The following is a 21,809-nucleotide window of genomic DNA, read 5'->3' on the forward strand; positions in this document are numbered from 1 at the left end:
ATACACAGTAGTAACAGCAGCCCTAGGGGGAGCTGTAAGTGGGACTGGTGGAGGTGTGGGGGCAGGGGTGGGCTAGGTTATTGACAGCACGAGTTGGAAGGTTGACATGTGCCAGGCTGGTCAAAGCCAGGTTTAAAAAACCACAAACAAATTGTTTTGAAATTCTATTTCATTTTCCAGTAACACCTAACTCATGGAAGTGCAACTGTAAAATTAAACATTGTCATGATATGATTTACCAAATGAAATAAAAGTTATAGTTGCAGGAGCAGAGAACTAACAGTACTCTTTCTATGTCCTTTCTCCCTGTGTCTGCCATAGCAATAGAACCCCCTGATTTTTAGTAGGGCACGTGGATACCCAAAATAAGGGCTACATATTTTACCTTCCCTTTCATGGGACTAAATTTCTGGCCAGTAAAATAGAGCCAAGTAGTGAGTGCAACTCCAGGTCATATCCTTACAGGGAAGAAGCTTGTCTCTGCCTTTTCCCTTTCCCCTTCCCTCCGGCTGGAATGCGGTTCTAGTGGGTTTGCCACCTTGGACCACGTGGGAGGAAGGGGAACCAACAAGAAGAAGCCTGGAACCTTGACTGCTTCCTGGAGGAGAGCTACCATGCTGGTTGAAGCTTCAAGTGAGATGGAAATACACTTATCTTGCTTAAGCCATTGTGAATGTAGGTTTCTGTTATTGCAGCTGAACTGCTATCATAGCCACTGAGTAGCTTTAAGTAAAAGTGGACTCTTCATGAGAACAGGGTGTAAAAGACCTCTCTCCTCACTGCTAGGCTTGTAAGAACCACTGCTGTGGGCTTGAAGGGCAGCAGTGGGTGAGGGGAACTCCCTTAATGTCCACTGAACACAACCTTGACATTGCCTTTGTGGGTTATGAGTACAACACCAATATCTACAAATCCAGATGGAACAACTTTCATCCTCCTCAATGGATAATTTTGCTATTCTTGTTTGCTCTGTTTAGTTAACTTTAATGATCAAAAGTTCTAAAAAGTCAGTCAACTCTTCAGGAATCCCTGACTTCTACACCTCTGTGCACATGTATACTCATAGTCAGATGGTTGGCTTCATCATCCCTCGGCCTGCATTTCTGCAGAAGTGATCCAGAAGGTCCTCTACCTATTTTCTGAATCTTTCACTTCTGGAAAATGGGTTTTCTTTTGTGAAACCAGGGAAATATATTTAATTCTCCACACTAAGGAGTGAACAACAATTTTTTTTATTTTGATCAAAAATTATGAAACTGACATGGTGATGGAGATGCTCATACCAGCCAAAGGATGTAGAAGACAATGGAGCATCCCATTAACATGCACTTACATAGCTAAATAAAGGTTCTGGCTTCTCAGAAGAAAATAAATAGCAAAGTAACTAATGTCACATAACATAGCTTTTTAAAAAGCTTTTTTTTTAGGTGGGTGGGGAAGACTGGCAAATGCTGAATAGGTGCTGGTTCCATATCTGTTACTTACAAAAATTTTGGTTTTAGATAGGGAGAGTTTCAAGGCAAACTTCGCTGAACTTTATTGGGATGAACAATACACATTTAGATGAGTAGTCCATAATAAAGAAGGGCTATAAAGTTGCATTTTACCTACTTGCACTACAGTCAGGCTCAGCAGATAAACATTTCAAAGGCCTGCTGGGGCAGTCTAGCACCACAAATCTTACAACAAAACAACAACACAGAAGTCACTCTGGAGCATTCATGCATTTTAGCAACAAGCGGCCAAGGAGGAAGCACTGGGCATAAGAGCCAGCGGCTGCTGTGAGTGGCAGCGCACATACCATTTGGTGGCACAAAAGAGAGCTGACAGACTGAACCAGGTGGCCAACCTGAACCACATATTTCAAAACTCAGTTATGTGTAACTACCTTTCTAACATGGCAGCATACATGAAAATTACCTCCTTTATTAGTACAAATGCAAATGTTATTTTTAAAAAAACTATTGTGGTTAAGGTAATAATACTGCACATACCATTTTTTCAAAGTTTACTAGATTGTCAATGAATGTCTTGTTCCCCTCATGAGTAAATGTCATATCTGCAAAGAAATAAAAGTTACATTCTAATCACTAACAGAAATATGTCATACTAAGAAATCACAATAGCACCATTAGCTTATGCAGCAGGATTTGCATAACACTGCAGTTGAAAAAAGCTGACAATAGTTCCTTTTGTTAGGTGTTTAACTTTCTAACACACTTTACCTGAGGTTAGTAAAATTTCCCAATTAACCCTCTGTTTTACTATCAAATCCTCCAAACGGTGGATTCCTGCTCCTCCCGCAATCTTCCAGACCCTTTCAGAGAAGTCTGGGCTGAGGGGAGATGACGAAGAAGGCGGAAGGATGGGCTCACTCTTCCCAAAAAGATCAGCCTGATTAGTCCCTTGCTCATTTCCTCCCCGGCACACTCATCACTGGCTCGGCCTGTGCATTTCCTTAGAATTACCTTTGATGAGCAAAGGCATGAAGGGGATGAGAGGAGGCTCCAGCTTAGCTACTGTCAGCCTGTAGGCCCTGTGGTTTCTTGAAGGATCCTTTGGGGAAACAGAGAGGCTGATGAACAATTAATGACACATACACCACCCCCTTCACCTCCTAACACACCCAGCCTTGTCACCCTGCAGTCAGGTAGTTTGGAATCAAGTGTAGCTACAAAAGAAAGGTAGACTTAGTGAAACAAATTGATTTGTGTTTTAGAACAATTTTATGTGACATGAAAATAATTTGCTTTTTTTTTCCCTTTTGTTTGAAAGGGAGATTTGCATAGAGAAATCAAGGGGAGAGACTCCTTTGATAGCGAATATAAAATGTATAAAACAAAGAGCAGCCACGAGATTCCCTTCTCCCAAAGCCCTGCTCCTTCCTGGGGGCTCTCCTCCTCGGGTCGCCCTCCTCTGCCAGGCACGGCCAGTCCTGACTTGCCCTCTCTGCAGCCATCCCGTCACTCCTGCCAAGTCCCACGCACTCCTTTTCTGTCTGTTAACACCTCCCAGCCAGTGGGGAGAAATAATTTTGGCAAGCCAAGAAAAACGCAGCCTCCAACCCATAGTCAACCTGTGCTAGCTGGAAAGGATCTTATTATGCTGCTTTTCTTAGTTACACAAATTGACCTTATGTGGGACATAAGTCCTCTTTAAGTTAGTTCCTGAGGGTGCCATTCATTAGTCAGACATGCTTGTTTTAGCAGCACTAAAATGGGATCATAAACTTCTTAAAGTCATACAAGGACAGATAAAATTTCTGAAACGAGGACTTCAATTCAGCTAATCAGAAATTGGATTAATACAGACGGTGCATGGAATAAAGGACCCACTGTCACTTACCATTAAACTTTCAAACTCTGCATAGAACTTCTTGAACTTGCTTGGCAGTTTCTGTTAATGAAATGAAAATGCCACATTTATATGTCAGATTCAATATCTAAGTATGTATCAAGGGTTACCATTTCTAAAGGAAATGTATTTCTTTTGGCTCTTAATCAAGCACCTCTAGGAGAGGCCAGACTGTAATCTGCCTCGTTATTTGAGGATAATCTTCTGGAATATAGAGAATTCACCTTTTAAAAGTCTTAACCTTGCCCTGACCAGGTGGCTCAGATGGTTGGAGTGTTGTCCTGTACCCCAGAGAGTTGTAGGATCGATCCCTGGTCAGGGCACATACCTAGGTTGTACGGGTTTGATCCCTGGTCAGGGCGTGTACAGGAGGCAACTGATCAATGTTTTTCTGACATTGATGTTTCTCTCTCTCTCTCTCTCTCTCTCTAAATCAATAAACATAACCTTAGGTGATGATTGAAAGAAAAAGTCAATTTAGTTGAAGCAAAAGTTACTATGGATGCTATGGTCTTCCTAGTTGTATAATGTTTTCTGAAATTACTTATTCATAAAGAGGACTGCAGTTCCAGATTACAAATGTTTTGGATTTAAGCTCTTGGATTCCTACAACTAGGAATTCAGACCAGACAATATTAGAATTAAAAGTTATAAAATTTTCTATTTTAACCCTTCTCCCTTACTCTGCAAGCTACAGGAGAACAGGAATTTTGATCAGTTTTGTTTATTGCTATATCTTCAGTGCCCCAAAGCGTCAGGAACTCAGCAGGTGTTCAATAAACATTTACTTGGCTAGATTAAACCTTTATTTTATAGATGGAAGAAATTGAGTGTCAGTTTAAATGCGATGCCCAAAGTCACACAGCTGATTATGGTCACAGACTGTAACTCACATCACCTGCTTCCTTTTCTATTGCCTCTCCCTATGCTCTTCTATGCTCTCCAACAAAGCATTTCTCCCCCATGCTTTCTCTGCCCTGCTATAATACAGAAATTGACAGTTCCACCAACTTAGTAATTTCTTATGTTTATGTTTTGGCATACTACTCAGCACCACTGACTGCCCTTGTCTCTATACTAGTAGGCCAATACTGACACACCTTTCAATCTAGGGGTCTCACTGTACTTAGGTTGTAAGCTTTTTGTAGAGCTGAACTTTTCTGTCTGACTGGGCCACACTGAGAGAGCGCAGTGTGACATATTTCCCATCCTGAGACTCTAGAAGCATCGACCGAGTCCTGGGCCTCCGAGATTCCCAGCTCAGCTCTGTGTTGTGCCTTCAACAACTGATTTACGAATTAGGCCTCTGCCACCCACAGAAAAACTCCTCTCTTCTCCTCCCCCCTCATATCAGAATCCACTTATCAATTTAAATATTTCCACTTAAACATTGTAAAATATCTTATTTTGTGTCTAGGAACCCAAATGCATTTTCCTAGCACCTATTTTCAAGGTGGGCTTCAGGGAAACTTGATATCCTGGTTTGGAGGGGCTGTTCGAAGGCATGCAAACGGGAAGGGCATCAAGAGACCTAAAGGTCTCTTCCCACACGCAGTATCCAAACCCTCCTATTAGGAGATAACTTCACATGAACAGAGATCATGTAGGAATGAGGAGTGAATCTCACTTCTGGTCACACTAGTTCTCCTTCTTGACTTAGCTGGCTTTTGGGTAAAGGCAGGAGGACATAAAGCAATAAAATCACACTTCCGGAGCAGTGGTTCTCCACCAGGGGCACTTTTGCACCCCCACCCCCCACCAGGGAATATTCGATAATTATTGTCTGCAGACATTTTTTGTTGTCACTGGGATGAGGTGAGGTGACAGGTGCTGCTGGTACACAGTAGGGAGAGGCGAGGGATGCTGCTAAGGGTCCTGCAATGCAAGGGGCAGCCTCCAGTCCAAGAACAACCCCACCCCAAATGTCAGTACCACCGGGGCCAAGAGCCGGCTCCCAGCTGTCATCCCCATTTGCTTTATTTCAGATGGGCCTTTCCTTCCTATTCTGATCCCTTTCCTTTGTCATGTGGCTTAACTTGCTTTTCTGTTTTGTTCATGGACGGTTTCATACGGTTCTGTAGTTCCTGGACGTTGGGCCCCATCTCCCATACAACTCGTGGGGCCACAGGGTTCTCACCAGAGCTGCGTGGGAGGCCCTTGGCAAGTACAGGTAGATAAACCAGAATCACAGATCTTTTCACTGCATAATATAATTATATTTACCTTAAAAAAATAGAGGCTTATAAATGATGAAAGGTTAATCTTCTCTTTTCAGCAACATGCAAGGATGAAAAAAAGCAGCTCAGAGAATGATGGATGCTTTCCTATTCCCACAAGATTGAGGACTGGCCAGTTAACTCTCTGCCTTTGCTGTTGGCACGCCCGCCCCCAGCAGCCTCCATTCTCCTAGACCAGGAGAGGGGACTCCCTAGTGTTTCCCACATGCTGCACCCTTAATTTCTGGCTGCTGTTATATAGCACCCACACCAGGCCTTTCTGGACCCCTGTGAGGCTTTATACTTTAATTATTCCAACCAACTCATGTGGACTCTGCAGGGTCAGAAGCTGAAACAGGTTGGGGAAAGCAGATCATCTGAGAGGAAACCCCAGGTCTCCAGAGACCCCTGGAGCTGTGGGCCCAGGACAGGTGAGCCTGCACTGCTGCTTCACTGCTTGGCGGTGCTGGCAGCACCGACCCTGTCCTTTCTCCAGGTGGAAGATGATACAGCTGCGTGGCCCATGGGCCTTGCCGATTCCCTCATTCCTATATTCGGGGGATGAGCTGCTGTGTGCTGCATCTGTCTGGGAGTTTAGGAGAAAGCTGAGACTGAAGGACTTGTGAGGACCTGCCCTATAAACAGCATTTCCCTTGAAGAAAACAGCCTCAAGGGGGACTGAAGGACATGTTTCAGGCAAACATCTAGCCGTGCAAACAGCTGCCTTCGCCGTTGCACGTTAAATCTCTGTCATCTCCTTCTTGCCCTCTTTTCGTGTCCCACTTACACATACTTTTTACTGTTAGTAAGAGTCTATTTTCATGTGTATGTACTATTAGAGGGTAGTATTTCTTTGACTAGGTACCACATGTAAGGGGTCAGGCGCATTTTGAGTACTTAGCTAATGAAAAATAAGGACGTGCTCTAGCACAAATGAACAACTATCAACAAACTACTCTTCACATTTGCTACAGAAATTCATGACACCCCTGCATGACTTTTGCCCCAAACTGACTATACTGGCCAGAGAGGCCTGCCAGGCAGTTATGAGACACTCAGTACTTGGCTGGGCCAAACAGTTGGCCTGCTAGCTAATTCTCCCAGAAGCAAAATGACTACTTGGGCATGGGGTGGAGGAAGGATCTTCTGCTGTCTCTTAATTATAGATAAGGTTTATTGCAACAGCAATAAGCAGACAGTCCAGAAAACAATGGAATCTAGGAACAAAACCTTTGAAGTCATCCAAGCAATGTTGTTGATTTACAGTACACCCAGGAACTAGACTTACTGTAATTCACACTGTAGAGACCAAGACACTGAGACCTCCTCCCTCCCCCCAACACAAGAGAGGGACAATACCTTTTAAATTCACACTCTGAGGCAACTAGAAAAAGAAGGCAGGTCACCTCCCTCAAAGTGTGCCACCTTTCCCATTGTGACGCGAGTGTGAGTGATATTTCTACACAAAAAGCCCACTGGTGTGCCTGGGGTTTTATTCCTAAGGCGACAGGCGCAGTGGGATCGTGGTGGAAACTCACCTCCCATGTCAGCGCTAAGCGGCTCACGGCAACGTTGCTCAGCCCCATGACGATGGCGAAAAAGGAATTCAGATTTTTGTACTCCTTACAGCTGAAATGCAAGAGACACACGCATGAAGAAAGCGCCACTCTGAGTGAGATTAGAAAAAATTGGAGTTCTATTTTCTGGTAGTCATTAATATTCATCAAGACCCCTTTATGAGGACAGGCAGCGACAGGTTTAACGCGCTGGGGAAGTTGCACTCAGCGGCCACGTTCTGCTGGCTGAGTTCTCGCTGCGATTTTAGACCGGCGGTGGTTTGGGCCCGCTCTGTCCAAGTTTGGAGAAGGGACTTAAAGACACCTATCCTAGGGATTGTTATTTTGACCCTAAAGTTTGCTAAAAGCTTGTGGAACCTGAGGGAAACATCTCAAGTAACAGGAAAACAGAAAACAAATGTCCTTCACCAAAGGCCACTTTTAGCCCAAAGCCGTGCACCTGCTGTGGCAGCTCGAGAGGCAGAGGCGACAAGGAAACCACACAGCTGAAGAACCGTGACTTCAGTGCCGTGTAAATGTGTCTAATCTATTGAGAAATATCAGTTTACAAGTCATGATTCTTATGGACTCAAGGAGTTTTAAAGCTGAGAAGAAAACCTAAGCAACTGATTAAAAAATAAAAATTTAAAAAAGAACCTTATTTTCTCTCTGTGTTTTACTGATGTTAGTGACGCTGATCATTTTGAATCTGTACTTACGCCACTATTAGCTTTTACAAATATATATTTGGGAATGAGAATACTGTGGAACAAGACCAAAGATTCTTATTAGAATGACAATATTTAGCCTAGGTACTTGGGTTAATTTTAAAATAAAAGGGAATCCTCAACTTCATACCATCTCCTTGAGAAGGGAAAGAATTCATTTTGCAGTAAGTGCAAATCCTTTACCCCAAATCAATGTGATTATCTAACTTGACTATATCATGATCAAATCCTATTTGGATGTACATTTTTGTAAAAGCTTAATTAACTTGTTACATTCGCTGCCCCTCTTCTTGCAGAGGGAGCAACCAGGGATGCTTAAATGGTCTGGGTGGAAATGGGAAAACAAGAGTTTGGAGACTCTCAGCCTCGTGTGTGTGACCTCACTAGTGAAAAGGCAAGCAAAGCCTTTGCTGGGTGAGGACAGTGGCTGAAAGCAATTCAAAGACCCCCAGGGCTGACGGCAGTGGGTATGAACATGTACATGTTTGCCTCTGTCCTGTCTGTATGACTTTAAATGAACACACGCAGGACTGCAGACTTGCCTTTCTGGTCACTGCTCTGATCACTGTTAACCAACCGACTTTATCTCCCTAAGTTAGTCAGGACATTTCTCTAAGCCTCAGTCTGTTCATCTGTCAAAGGGGGTGATAACATTTGGACTCCCAACTTCTCCAACTTCTGGGCAGGTCAAAGAGCTGAAATAGAATATGTTGAAGTTCTGTAAAAATGCCAGACAACACATGCTATGCTTCTGGGTGCAGAACTCAGTTTTATAGATCTTGGCATATGAATGAAAGTCTGTAGTCCTCTCCAGCTGGGCTGAGTAAACAGTGCCACTGCAGGACAGCATGGATTAATAATTTATATTAAATAATATAAATCAATTAATACGAAAGGCCAAATTCAGCAACTCACTTATATAATCAGAAAGAAGAGAGACAAGAAAGACAAAAATATTTTTTAAAATTCCTGAGCTCTCGAAAGGCTCTCCTGTGTTGCCTCTGTAAGTAAAACAACAGGATGGGGCCCCATGGCTCCCTGATCCCCTACGTTTGCGAGCAGATCGCTCCCCCCCTTGTCCCCCAGGGGCACTCCGCACAGCCTGGCTGAGGTGGAGAGGGAATGTGCTCCTTGGGTGGGGAGGGCACATATTGTCTGTTTCCATAATCATCTCCTTCCAAACAGGGGAAGGCACAACAGCGCTATTCCGGCTCCTAGGGAAAGTGGCTACACTCTGAACCAGAAATTCACAGGCAACATTCTACCAAATCTGTCTGCAAAGGGGCAGCTTTTCCAAATTAAGAGAACCAGCATTTGAATCCAAAGGATTTGGCTATCCAAAACCCCTCAGATTTTTGGCAAAAAATTCAAAGCATTTGGCAAGCTGATATGCATACAATGTCAAGCAGTATTTACTTCTTTGTTTAGCTCTGGAAATCAGACTCTATACGGGATCGAAGTCATTTGGCTCAGGAATTGCCTAGCAAGGATCGCTTGTGCTCCCCACCTTCCTGCGCTCCAGCTCCCTGCTTTTAGAAAGGAAAGAAGTCTCCCAGCCACAGGCCGCATTTAGCATTTTATTTTTAGCATTGTGGCGATACCAAAAACATGGGCGTCAACAGGACATTGTCAGGCATATCTAAATGGAAGAAGATTAAAGTTGTGTCAGGGAGAAATCTCACTGGCCCTCACAGTAAATAAATTGTTTCCCATTTAGTGCTGTTCAATAGAATATGTATAAGATGCTTGCTTTTTCTGATGTTTATGGAGATGATTTTCGTGTATCAGGTTAGCTGGCTGTTACGCATTTTACGGAATTTATTCTGGCTAGCTGGATGTGCTGTTGTATACACATGTACTCACTGCCCTCTACTGGTGAGAATGTGTCATGTTGGACATTGACTTCGAGAGCCTCCTCAAACACAACTTTCTACAGCAGAACTTTGCTAAAGGAGTCTTCCAGGGGTGTCCAACCTTTTGGAGTCTCTGGGCCACACTGGAAGAAGAAGAGTTGTCCTGGACCACACATTAAATGCACAAATAGTAACAAAAACACAAAATACTCATAATTTTTTAAGTAAATTTACGATTGTGTTGGGCCATCCTGGGCCGTGCGTTGGACGCCCCTCCCTGCCTGGAGGAGGCACAAAGTTTGAGTAGCTCAGAGCAAAAAGAGGTCATGATTTTGGCTCCAGCATGGATGCTGCAAGACATTAATTTATATAATGATGTCGAATATTACAAAAACTAGATGAAATTAATCTTTTATAAGAGTACAGTTATTCTGAAGCCAGAATAGCTGTGGTCAGTCCTTGTGCACAAGGAGACCCTGAGTCTTGCGTTTCTTTCTGAGGTGTAGTCTGAGAACAAAATGCAAACGCAGCTCACACGCGTTCCTCTCCCCAGGCTGATGATACTCACTGTGCTGCTATCTTAATAAATTTTTTTAAGAGCTGAACACGCTTGTTGGGCTGGGAACAAAGGCAAATCTCAGTGGCAACCCAAAACTGAATTTCATTAAATCTCCTCAGGAACAAATCCAAGTTTGCTGTGGTCTTTTTAAAATTATGCCTTCCAAATGTGTGATAGATTAGCTCCAGCTAGAAAAGAAAGGAAAATAATTTCACTTCTTTGTTTTCTAATCAAAACACCAGTGAGGCTTCTCTGTTTGTTAAGACAAACTGACAGTGGTCAGCAAATGCAACTGTCATCGCTGACCAGGATTCGACTTGCACTCCAGGTCTGAAGGGCTTCAGTGAGGCTTGTTCAATATTAACGACAAGCTAGGTGCTGTTGGCTTAATGGTCTCAGGAAGACACAGCTTACTGTAAATCATAAAGATGTTTCTCTAACACTCAAAGACTTTGACAGGCTTTATTAATAAACTCAGTATTTTAAAAAGATCATGTGCTTTCCATATTGCAGCATGTCCTAACATTTGCAGCTGAGCAATGCCAGCAGGCTCCATCCAGAATTGCTCCGGTACCTACTAATGCTCTCAATCAAGCAGCTTACCTCATGCACACAGTTGAAGAGTTCCCAATCATAAATTGTCATCTGGTATGCTAAATCTTTCGAGCTCATCAGTTCAAAAGTTCCCACTGTTCCAACAGTTGGGCCTTCCTGTTCTGGCAAAGGAGTCTATGAATAATCATGCAAAAATATATCAGAATCTCAAAACAGACAAGCACTTTAATGCTGACTGCTTTAAGGAGTTGCTGAGGGGAAAGGATTCTGGAAATGCTTTCGGGAATATTTTGAAACTTTGATTTTACCCAGGGGAGAAAGATGCCTTTACTCTTAATGCTCACTTGCTTCAGTGCCAACTTTATAATCATCGTCACTATAATCAATTCCACTGCCTGGAAAACGCGGACCATGACAAACAAGATTCAGAGAAGAGTGGTCTGTGGAGGTTCTCTTCTGCCTGGGCCTGGGAGCTCCCTGGAAACAATTTATTTTCTCTGGAAAAGATGTAAGAAGTTCCTGGAGACTTTTGCCTCCTATTTCCCGGGGAAGCTGTTCCAAAGCAGGCACGCAGTTTGGGATGGTTAGCCACAGGGCTGATTAATTACTACTCACTCTGTCGGGCGGCTGGCTGTGGTCAATTTGCCACATGGCCATCTCCTACAACACGTTGCCTGGGGTTACTGGGTGACAGGGCCCTGTGCACTGCGACTCATCTGCTCTCCGGGAGACGTTGCTTAAGAATGACTTTCACGTGGTCACGATGTTCGGGTGAGGCACCCGAAAGCCACACTCTGCTACTCTCCGGGAGACGCGCAGAACACTCCATCCAATTTATTCATTTTGTTGTGTTTTATGAGGAAAGATTTACAGTGCTTCCCTTTGTAATGAATGATTCACATACACTGGAAATTTCTGAATCAAATATTAATACCTATCTATCTATATGCACAAAGTTATAAAAGTCACATGAATTGAATAAGAACTTCCCTAATACTAGGGGACACCATATTTGGATATTCAATATTTCAATTGGAAGTACTAATATTGTACAAGTTCTAGCCTCATCATTATTATCATCACCCATAACGGTTATACTCTATAAATGCCCAGTCCATTCTGGGCACTAAAGAAACAGCACGTTCAGGATGCAGGTGGTCCCTGCATCTGAAAGTCGGCCATCTAAGAGAGGACTCAGCCTGACCAGCCAGCGCCACACTGCACGTGGATGAAGAGCCAACTGCCGGCACCCATTTGCACGTATAAAGGGGTGGACAGAGGTATCGACACACGCTTGAGTGTTGGACACACAGATAAACAGGTGGGGGAAAGTGAGTAGGCTTTTTAGAGAGTTAGTGGGCATTGAGAACGAAGTATGGCTTGAAGAGTTTCTCAGAGAAAGCAGCTGGGCTTTGGAAGATGAAGCAGACAAACTTTGGGTGGGTTAGAACAGCCAGGGTTTCTCCGAGCAACAGGACAGCCTGCTATAGGTTAAAAGATGGCAAGAGGGGCATGAAGGTGGGGAAGCTACTAGCCTTGTTTGCAGGATCACAGAGCTCAGGGGCACCAAATGGCTAGCTTGGCCAGCTTTTAGAAAGCCCTTGAGGACCAGATGAGGAGTAGGGAGGTTTGTAATACACCAGGTTAGTGCCAGCTTTAGGGAGTAACAGATTCTAAAGCTAAACTGAACTCTAACTACAGGCTTGTATTGATTCCCTAATCTCCTGAATGTCTGTTGTCAACTCTGGTAAGTTGAGATCACAATACCTAGAACCTAGGCTTGTTGAGAGGATTGGATGGGAATAATGTAAGTGTAGCACATAAGCACAGTACCTGGCACGGGGGTGGGGCTCCCTACCCTCCTCTCCCCATCCCCACTAGTTCCCTCCCTAGATGTGTGGCACATTGCAAAGGTATGGGAATGCGTGATCAGCACCACACCTGGGTGTAAGAGCTAAATGCTGTTGTTCCCGATTCACTCTATGCAGGGGACAGAGAGCAGGGAAGAAAAACAATGATGCCAAAGTTTTAAACCTTAGGGAGCCAACCTGAAGCTGATGAGCAAGTAGCTTATGGAAGTAAATATGGAGGATGGTTCCAGGAGGGTAGGTCTTAGGTAGAAAAGCTGGGGAAGCTTTCAAATGCCGGGCCTGAGGACCCCTCTTGGGCTCCTAGTGCTCCCTGCCCTCTTGCAGTTGCTGCCGTGACCGCAGCCCCTCTGCTCCTCTGTGGAACTGCCCCCACTCTGTCCCACGGGTGTGCCCTCCCCTCAGTCCTCCTAGCTCCTGTCTCTTATTCTTGAGACTTTACAGCTTTTCATAGAGAAGACAAGTCAACCCAATGACTGCAGGGAAGATGCCAATATGAAGAAATATATAGAATTCTCTAACTTATGGATACTGGCATATCGTTCCTGCATCCCTTTTGAGAAAATAATGGGAAGCCCTATTGAATCTTTACTTTTTTTTTAGTGGGCTGGGCTCACCAAGCCTCCTCCCTTTTTGGCAAAGGGCAGGCTGACCCCTTCCTAATGTGAGTGACCATAGGTGCTCCTCTCTCTGAAGTGGGGAGTGTACTTGCTGTCTCTGGGCCCCACAGAAGCGTTTCCTTGGGCCATTTTCACAGAGACAACCCTGTGGAAACTTCCTACAGAGGAGGCACGGCAGAGCTTATGCCGGGTCTGCACTGTACAGACAGATCTGGAAATGCCCGCACAGATGCACAGAGCTCCCAGCCTCTCTCTCTGCCTCTGTTTGAGAGCTGATTTCCTCAGTAAGCCTGGATGGTGGCGGCTGAGAGGACAGCACTGCTACCTTCCCATTTTCCAGATGAGAAAACGAAGACATAAAAAGGATGTGCCAGTTGTCAGTGACCAAGAGGTGATTACAGTTAGCTGCCACCCTGGTGTCCGTCCCTCTTTCCTTGTGCTCCCAGTCTGTGGCTAGTTCTGCATAGCGTTCGTCACGTTGGCTTTTCATAACACTGTGGTGTCCCTCGCTACCCTGTGAGCTCCTTGAGCCCAGAGGCCGTGGTGGATTCATCTTCAAGACCGCCCCAGAGCCAGAGCCATCTACTCTGCCTGGGACGATATAGGGAACACTTAACTAAAAGTTGAGGAAGGATGAAAGTGGAACCAAATCACAGTACAATGGGATTTTAGTGTAATTTTCTCTGTACTAATATTTATGCTTAAACAGACTGTCAAGAGCATTTAAAGCCCCGGAATCCAAGTCCTTCACTGCCTGGGATCAATCGCTGGCACTCTCCTAATTCTAGACAACACAATCTGGCCCCACACTTGGTTCTGTTCCAGGCTGCCTGTGTCCATCTCCTCTCCATAACCGGACCCTCCCAGCCATGAGGGATGCCAGTCCAGGGTCACACAGAAGCTAGCACAGCACGGAGGGCAAAACGTGCACTTCTTAACTAGCGCTGACAGACTGAAGGCTCTGCCCGCATTCTGGACCGCAGAGTCATCCCAGGCGTGACTCCTCCTAGAAGGATTGTCTTTAAACAAGTGTTTAGAAAGTCAGAAAAGGAGCTGCATGTTTACGGTTTTGTGAGGCAGGTAAGGCCTGACCACTCCTTAGTATAGCAACATAACTTGCAGCCCAGTGAATAGCACAACACCGACAGGGAAAAAGTTAAACAAGTTCACATCCTGGGTACTTGTTGCAAAGTAAATTCCTTTCAATTGCTCAGGCCTTAAAATGGAATACTAGTGAGGATGAGAACTTGCAAGGCTGTGGGATGCTGTGCAAATAAACAGAGGCTTAGAAGTTAGTATCTGCCCCACAGGGAGCTGAGGCCGTCCCCACGCTCCATCCGGGCACCAGGGCACCACACAGTGCGTGCGGCCAAGAACCAGCTGGCGGGGGAGGCTCAATGCCAGTGGGAACAGGTCCTGCAGCACCGCCCACCAGGCCCCACTACACAGCTTCTGATGGCTTCCATCGCCAGGGGAGGGCAGCACAACTCACTTACGACATTATCTTTTCCCAGTCCGTTGATGGGAAATATTCATTTTTTAAATGTATTTTATTGATTATGCTATTACAGTTCTCCCAATTTCCCCCCTTTGCCCCCCTCTGCCCAGTATCCGCTTCCCTCCAGTGATCCCCCTTTAGTTCATGTCCATTGGTCATGCATTTAAGTTCTTCGACTTTTCCATTTACTATACTAGTCTTAACCTTCCCCTGTCTATTTTGTACCTACCATTTATGCTTCTTCATCCCTGCACCTTTTCCCCCATTCTCCTCCTTCCCCTTTCCAGTTGATAACCCTCCAAAAGATCTCCCTATCTATGATTCTGTTCCTGCTCTGGTTGTGGCTTAGTTTGCTTTTTTTTTTTGGATTCAGTTGTTGATAGTTGAGAATTTGTTGCCATTTTAATGTTCATAGTTTTGATCTTCTTTTTCTTAAATAAGTGCCTTTAACATTTCATGTAATAACTGTTTGGTGATGATGAACTCCTTTAGCTTTACATTGTCTGGGAAGCACTTTATCTAGCTTTCCATTCTAAATGATAGCTTTGCTGGATAGAGTAATCTTGGATGTAGGTCCTTGCCTTTCATGACTTCAAATCCTTCCAGCCCCTTCTGGAATGCCTGCAAGGTTTCTTTTGAGAAATCAGCTGACAGTCTTATGGGAACTCCTTTGTAGGTAACTCTGTCTTTCTTTTGCTGCTTTTAATATTCATTATCTTTATCTTTAACCTTTGGCATTTTAATTATGATGTCTTTTGGTGTGATCCTCTTTGGGTCCAACTTGTTTGGAGCTCTCTGTGTTTGCTGGACTTGCATGTCTATTTCCTTTACCAAATTAGGAAAGTTTTCTTTCATTATTTTTTTCAAATAAGGTTTCAATTCCTTGCTCTTCCTCTTTTCCTACTGAAATCCATATGATTCGGATGTTGGTACATTTGGAGATGTCCCAGGGGGTACGTGCACTATCATTACTTTTTTAAATTCTTTTTTCATCTTGTTGTGGTTAAATGCTTCTTTCTTCCTTATGTGCCAAATCGATGATTTGAATCCCAGCTTCCTCCCCTTCACTGTTGGTTCCCTGTAGATTTTTCTTTATTTCACTTAGTGTAACCTCCATTCCTTCCTTTATGTTGTTGCCATACCCAATGAGTTCTCTGAGCACCCTGATCACCACTGTTTTGAACTCTGCATCTGATAGGTTGGTTATCTCTGTTTTGTTTAGTTCTTTTTCTGGGGTTTTGATCTGTTCTTTCATTTGGGCCATATTTCTTGGTCTCCTCATTTTGGCAGCCTCCCTGTATATTTCTGTGTATTAGGAAGAGCTACTTTGACTCCTTAGCAGTGTGGCCCACTGTAGAAAAGGCACCTGTAAATTATGTGGTGCAGAGCCTTAGGTAATTGTGTGGGTGGGGGCAACCTGCTTTACCACTTTGTGGCTCTGTGTGGGGGGAGGCCTCAGAGAGGGGACAGTACTGCTGCCTGGCTTCTGGAGGTTTGCCCGGCATTCACCCCGTTTCCAATCACTTCATCCACTTCCTGTATGGGACTGGCACCCTTCCAGCTGTTGCCCTGGCGATGAATCCCCGAGTGGGTAGCTTTGCGTATGTTTTAAGTCCATGTGGGCCCTTTAAATGGAGTCTTCTGAAAATCCAGCAATTTCTTCCACCGCCGTAAACCCCACTGGTTTGTACAACCAGAATTTAGGGAATTTATCCTTCCCAGTATTGGAACCCTGGGTTGTGTGGTCTGGCCTGGGGGCTAGAATTGTTCGCTCCCAAGGTACCCCTCCCGATTTTTATCCACTACACATGAGTGTGGGACTGTCTGTTGCTCTGCCACTGCTGCTTCTCTGCACCACCCCGCATTTCCGTGCCTCTCTGCCCGTCTGGCTGAGTGTGGCTTCTTTATATCTTTGGTTGTCGGACTTCCATGCAACTTGATTTCCTGATAGTTCTGAGTGTTGTTTTGAGATCTAGTTGTGATTCTTTCTATGGTTGTGCAAGGAGGTGAAGTGTGTCTACCTATGCCTCCATCTTGATCAGATGGAAATATTTATTTTTTAAGAAAGCAATGAATGTAGATGACCAAAAACATAGGAAAAGGATGGTGAGCAGACTCAGATCTTATAACACTGCTGGTTGAGGAAAGGCCAGGGTGCTCGTGGGTCATGGTGAGTGAGGGAGTGGTAAGAGAACTAAGGCTGCCTGGCGAAGTTCCTCTCCGGGTGAATCCGAGAGATGGCAGAAGTCCACTGGGTTGTGCTAGAGTGCACAAACTGGCTCTCCCCAGCCCAGAAAGTCAGCATTATTGTGTGATGAAGCGAAATCAGGCTCTAAAAGTCCAGGGAGGGAAATCTTGATTTACCTATAATGTCTACTTGGATTAAACTTGAACACCTTCGTGCCACAGTCAATGTAGTTAAACTTTCCCCCTCAATGTGACCCAGTTCACCGCTAGCCCCTGTGCTGCACTTTTCTTAGTAAAGGAGCCCCGGGTGTCCAAAGATGGAAGAAAGCTAGTCTCCTATTCGCCGAACTTACCCCACAGGTGTTCTAAGGCACCTTAATAGCTCCTCGCCTCCATGCCTAATTTTTATAGGATAAACAGAAACGAACCCTGCCACCTGCATAAAAGAGAGCAGGCTACTCAGTCATCAGCAGGAGCCAATTAGTCCTGTATTCACAGAGAGCTGTGTGTGGCAGGGAACAAGTACTTTGGAGACTTCGGGAAGGTTGTTGGCCCCTGGTATTTCCTACACAAGACAGAACACTTTCAGGAAGAGCATTTTTCATACCTGGAGTGGGGCTTTGCCAGTATATTCTACACCCCCCTGTGGAGTATGATAAATTGGAATAGCTTGTCCTAAAATTATTCTTATCCTGGTCTAACTATTCATATTTTTTTAATATTAATATTTAAATTGGGGACATTTCGAGGAGGTGAATTCCTACAAAGAATTCTGAAAGCTGAATTATGCCCCAATAGGGGTGCTACTTAGCTTATTCCACAAAAGAAAACTTAAAGCTCAGATCATCTCAAATGAACACCTGGGGCTTGCCTAATAGACCACAGAAAAAAGAAAAACCCGAGTAGCATTTGAGATTCTTTTTTAGCAACTACGTTCAGCATAACCTCAGAGTGAAGCTCCAGACAAGTTTTTCTGATTGCAGGCGCTGCTCCGAGGAGCCACCCACACCTACCAGTGAATCGAATTGCTCTCTCGGGCAAGCAAACAGCCGTCCATTAATGGTGAGCGTCGTAAATACTGAAACATCATTAGGTTTGAGCACCACCTTTTCTGTGAACATAAAAAGCATGAGATTGCCTATTAAATGCATCTGAGATTTGCTGCACTGCCCTAATCACACCAACAAATTGCCAGCTCGGTGAATTACCGGAACACACAGAGCGACTGCATAAAATACAGCGCTGAAGGGGCCCACTGCATAAAAGACACGTGGCCTTCACCCAGGCACGCGGCACGCAGGATGCCATCAGAAATGACCACAAAACAGGCCTGCAAATACCCGAGGGTCAATTCACCCAGTTCTGTACTGCAACTGTAATTACATACTGACCCACACTTGCTATTCATATAACAAGTTATCTCTCCAGATGGTCATCAGGCCCAACACTTGGGAACTGGAAGATGACTGTTGGAGAACTTAGGCGGGGTGTTCTGAGAGCCCATATGACCTTTGATGCAACATTTATTATTATTTGTCACTTATTTCCTAATTCGGTGGGCAATTGTATTACCTACATTAAGCCATCATATTTTAAAAATTAATTCATTCAAAAAATATTTAACTTCGACTTTACTACGTGTGGGACCCTCTCTAGGCAATGAGGATACAGAAGAGAACAATAGAGAAAAAAGTCCCGGTCTAAAAGGAGCTTACGTGCTGGGGGGGAAGGCAAGATAAACACATTAGCGAGCGAGAGGTAATGAGGAGGAGGAGGTCCAGCAGGGGAGGAGGCAAGGCAGCCAGTGTGAGGGGGACAGTTACCCTTTTAGAAAGGGAACCGAGGAAAGGAAGGGGTCCTCAGTGACACACTGCCACTTGGGTGAAGACTGAGGAAGTGAGGGAGGGACCCAGCAGAGCTGGGGAAGGATGCCCCAGGGGGTCTGTGAGGGCAGACATCCTGGGCCCTGTGTGGCTGGCTGGGACAGAAATGGAAGGAGGAATCTTGGGAGTATCCAGCATGCATTTTAATATCCTAAGTCAGTGGAATCATTAATCCTCAAGCATGGCAGAAGTGGTCACCTGATCCTGAAAGACCCCCCCCAATGGCTGCGAATCATTACTGGACAAGCAGCCTTCCTGCTCCTTCCTCCTGGCCCCCGCTGCCAGATGTGCTGACCGTCCCTAAACTCCTGAGGGCACAGATTGTAATGGTCTGTTTACTGTTTACCTCCCTGTGGGCCTGGGAGCAACGTGGGGGCACGGGCTGTGCCCACCTCATCCTCTCCCGTCACAGCCACACTAAGTGGCCAGCAAATATGTGAGGAATGAATAAATGACATTACAGGAGGCATAGAGTCATCGGGTAATCCTGTGGGGAAAAGACTCCCCATTTCTCTGGAGGACCTGGGTTCTGGCGCTCTCTACTGCGAAAGGAGGGGACCACCGTCAGCCGAGAGAACTAGCCTGCGGCCACCTCCAGCTTCAGACTTTAGCTTGTCATGCTAGACACTTTCTTAGTGCTGGTGTTTCTCAGAGCTTCGAGGCCTTAAGCTTTTTATTTTTTAGGGTTTATACGAAAAGCACTCCAAGCTGACATCCACATCAGAGTCCTCAGTCCCAGCTGCCTCAGAGTGATCCTGTCACTTCTTTCTGCTTCAGAGTGGGCACCTAACAAGGGAGGGGACACTAGACACCAGAATCACTTCTAACTGTGTGATTTCTGGTATTCATGGGAGGCTATACACGGCACCAACTTGTCCCTTTGCATCGACGTGCAAGGGCCACACTGAGTCCTGGTGGGGTTCTGTTTGGCTGGGATGCCCCATTTTACAGAAGCTCAAAGTACTTAGTAAGACTGTTACCTCCTCCGGAGCTCATCTTGACTATGATCAGGCCTTCCCCGGAGCCCAGTTTGTCAGCGACTGCGCCGATGACTTCCTTCACCGAGGCGGCCACCGGCACCCGGATGGTTGTGTAGGTGTGGTCCATGCAATAGACCTTGAACAGAACTGTTGGGAAGGCGGCAGCATGTGGTCAGTTAGTCTTGGGCGTTTCGAAGAAAACCATAAGCTATGTGAAATGTATAGACATCCTCCAGAATTTGCATCATCTTGCCATTCTCATTATTGTATTTACTTGGGTTTGTCTACACAAATACTTGTCCCCTTCTAAAACTCTTTATTACCGTCAGCACTGGTCTAAGAATAGGTGGACACTTCACTGTCAATCCCAGTTGAAACAAACAACAACAGATATTTGTGAAAAACCCACAAATAGATCATGGGGAAAAATGAGAAGTATAGTTCGGTCAATTTTCTGGGTCTGCCCTTGTCTGTGAGCCTTTCTTTCCTCATAGCACAGGGAGGGCGGTGTCACAGGCTGATGACTAGGTCACCACTGCCTGCTGTGGCAGTGGGGAGCCAGCACTAACACGTCACAAGCAGGACTGCCCCTGCCGGGGCACCACACACATGCTGACATGCCAGCTCTCTCGTGTACCAGTTCACGTGTGATGGGACCGGGCCACATCGTTTGGGTGGCATTTAGGTCAGCAGATACGTATGTGGTCCCTGCAGGCTCACCTGTGAACACGTAAACCCTGGAAGCAGTTCTGGCTCCTGTAATTCATAGGCTTAGAGGCACTCCTAAATTACAAGATTCATTTGTGATTTAAAATAAAAAATCTTATCATTGTTATTAGTTTCATTTTGTTTTTGTGTGTTTGTGTTTTTTTTTTGTTTTTGTTTTTGTTTTTGTTTTGAGAAACAAAACCAAATAATAATAATGGCCAAATAATAAAACCAAATAATAATGGCCAGCATCTGCATCTCCCTGACGGCGGCTCACGGGGCTGTGCCCAGGGCCAGGACACACTCCCTGGGCAGGGGCCCTGCTCTGCAGATGACCTGGCCTCTGCCCCTGCTAGGCCTCTGCAAAGTCCCAGCTACTTTCCTGTCAGCTCTTCCAGAAGTGGGCAACCTTGACAACTGATCCCTGAGATCATCTTTTTGTCCCTGCAAGGACAGGTGGCAGTGGGAGAGGGCAGAACCAGGGAAGAGTGGATGAGCACCTCAGCTCCAGGCACAGAGTCCAAGAACATAAATAACTGGAATGCCAAGGGGCACCCCCAAAAAGCTGTTCTGTGGATCCAGGGTGACAGTTCCCAGGGGAAGATTTTATTCAGATAACCTAAACAATCCTGACTTGCAAGAAGAGTCTCACCTTCATCAGAGCCACGGATAGGCTGGCGCTTCTGGGCTCTCTCATCACCCGTGTTGAACTGTTGCAAAAGAACTTTGTGCTGTAAAAATAAGAACAGTCAGTGCCTTAAAGGGTGAACCACTGGTGCACATTTGCAACTCAAAGGAAACACACCTGAGAAGTAGTCAGGGTCAAGAAATGAAGAAGACATATTTTGTATTGATGAAAACATCACTGTTACATGTTGCAATATAATATTGCTGGAGAGCTGTCGTTTTATAAGGCACAAGACAATTAGAATCCCAATCCATCGCCACTTACCTTCTTTTGTGGATTCTTTGCATCTTCTGAACTACGAGAAACAGAGAGAGCACATTATTTAATACCATTGGTATTATACTATTTGAAATTACTTCATTTGTATATAGCTTTAATGTTATGTTAGAAAATGAAATCCCAGCATCCCTTTAGGGGGCAATATGAGCCTCTCACTTTAGTACTAAGAGACCAAAGCATGGAGGACACAGCCAAGAGATTAGTTTTTGTCACAGGCAGACCCCTAGTGGAACCCATGTTAAAAGCCTGGGTTTCTAGCCCTCACTGGTGTGGCTCA

General features: G+C 45.0%; 1 protein-coding gene across 12 annotated transcripts in view; it reads right to left on the bottom strand.

Annotated features, from left to right (window-relative positions):
- RAPGEF4 (Rap guanine nucleotide exchange factor 4) overlaps positions 1-21,809 on the bottom strand; it is a 277,658-nt gene that overhangs the window by 11,210 nt on the left and 244,639 nt on the right. For all 12 annotated transcript variants that reach the window (XM_045817903.1, XM_045817825.1, XM_045818158.1 and 9 more), the window contains 10 exons: positions 21,518-21,548; positions 21,218-21,296; positions 19,858-20,004; positions 18,008-18,105; positions 10,870-10,995; positions 10,276-10,454; positions 7,109-7,199; positions 3,346-3,396; positions 2,469-2,556; positions 1,995-2,059 (listed from right to left, as the gene is read on the bottom strand). In XM_045817903.1, the coding sequence (XP_045673859.1) occupies positions 1,995-2,059; positions 2,469-2,556; positions 3,346-3,396; positions 7,109-7,199; positions 10,276-10,454; positions 10,870-10,995; positions 18,008-18,105; positions 19,858-20,004; positions 21,218-21,296; positions 21,518-21,548 (955 nt within the window). The remainder of the gene's footprint in view (positions 1-1,994; positions 2,060-2,468; positions 2,557-3,345; positions 3,397-7,108; positions 7,200-10,275; positions 10,455-10,869; positions 10,996-18,007; positions 18,106-19,857; positions 20,005-21,217; positions 21,297-21,517; positions 21,549-21,809) is intronic.

This window comes from Phyllostomus hastatus, unplaced genomic scaffold (genome assembly GCF_019186645.2).
Source record: "Phyllostomus hastatus isolate PE091 unplaced genomic scaffold, TTU_PhHast_1.1 phas_contig_1, whole genome shotgun sequence".
Taxonomy (NCBI): Eukaryota; Metazoa; Chordata; class Mammalia; order Chiroptera; family Phyllostomidae; genus Phyllostomus; species Phyllostomus hastatus.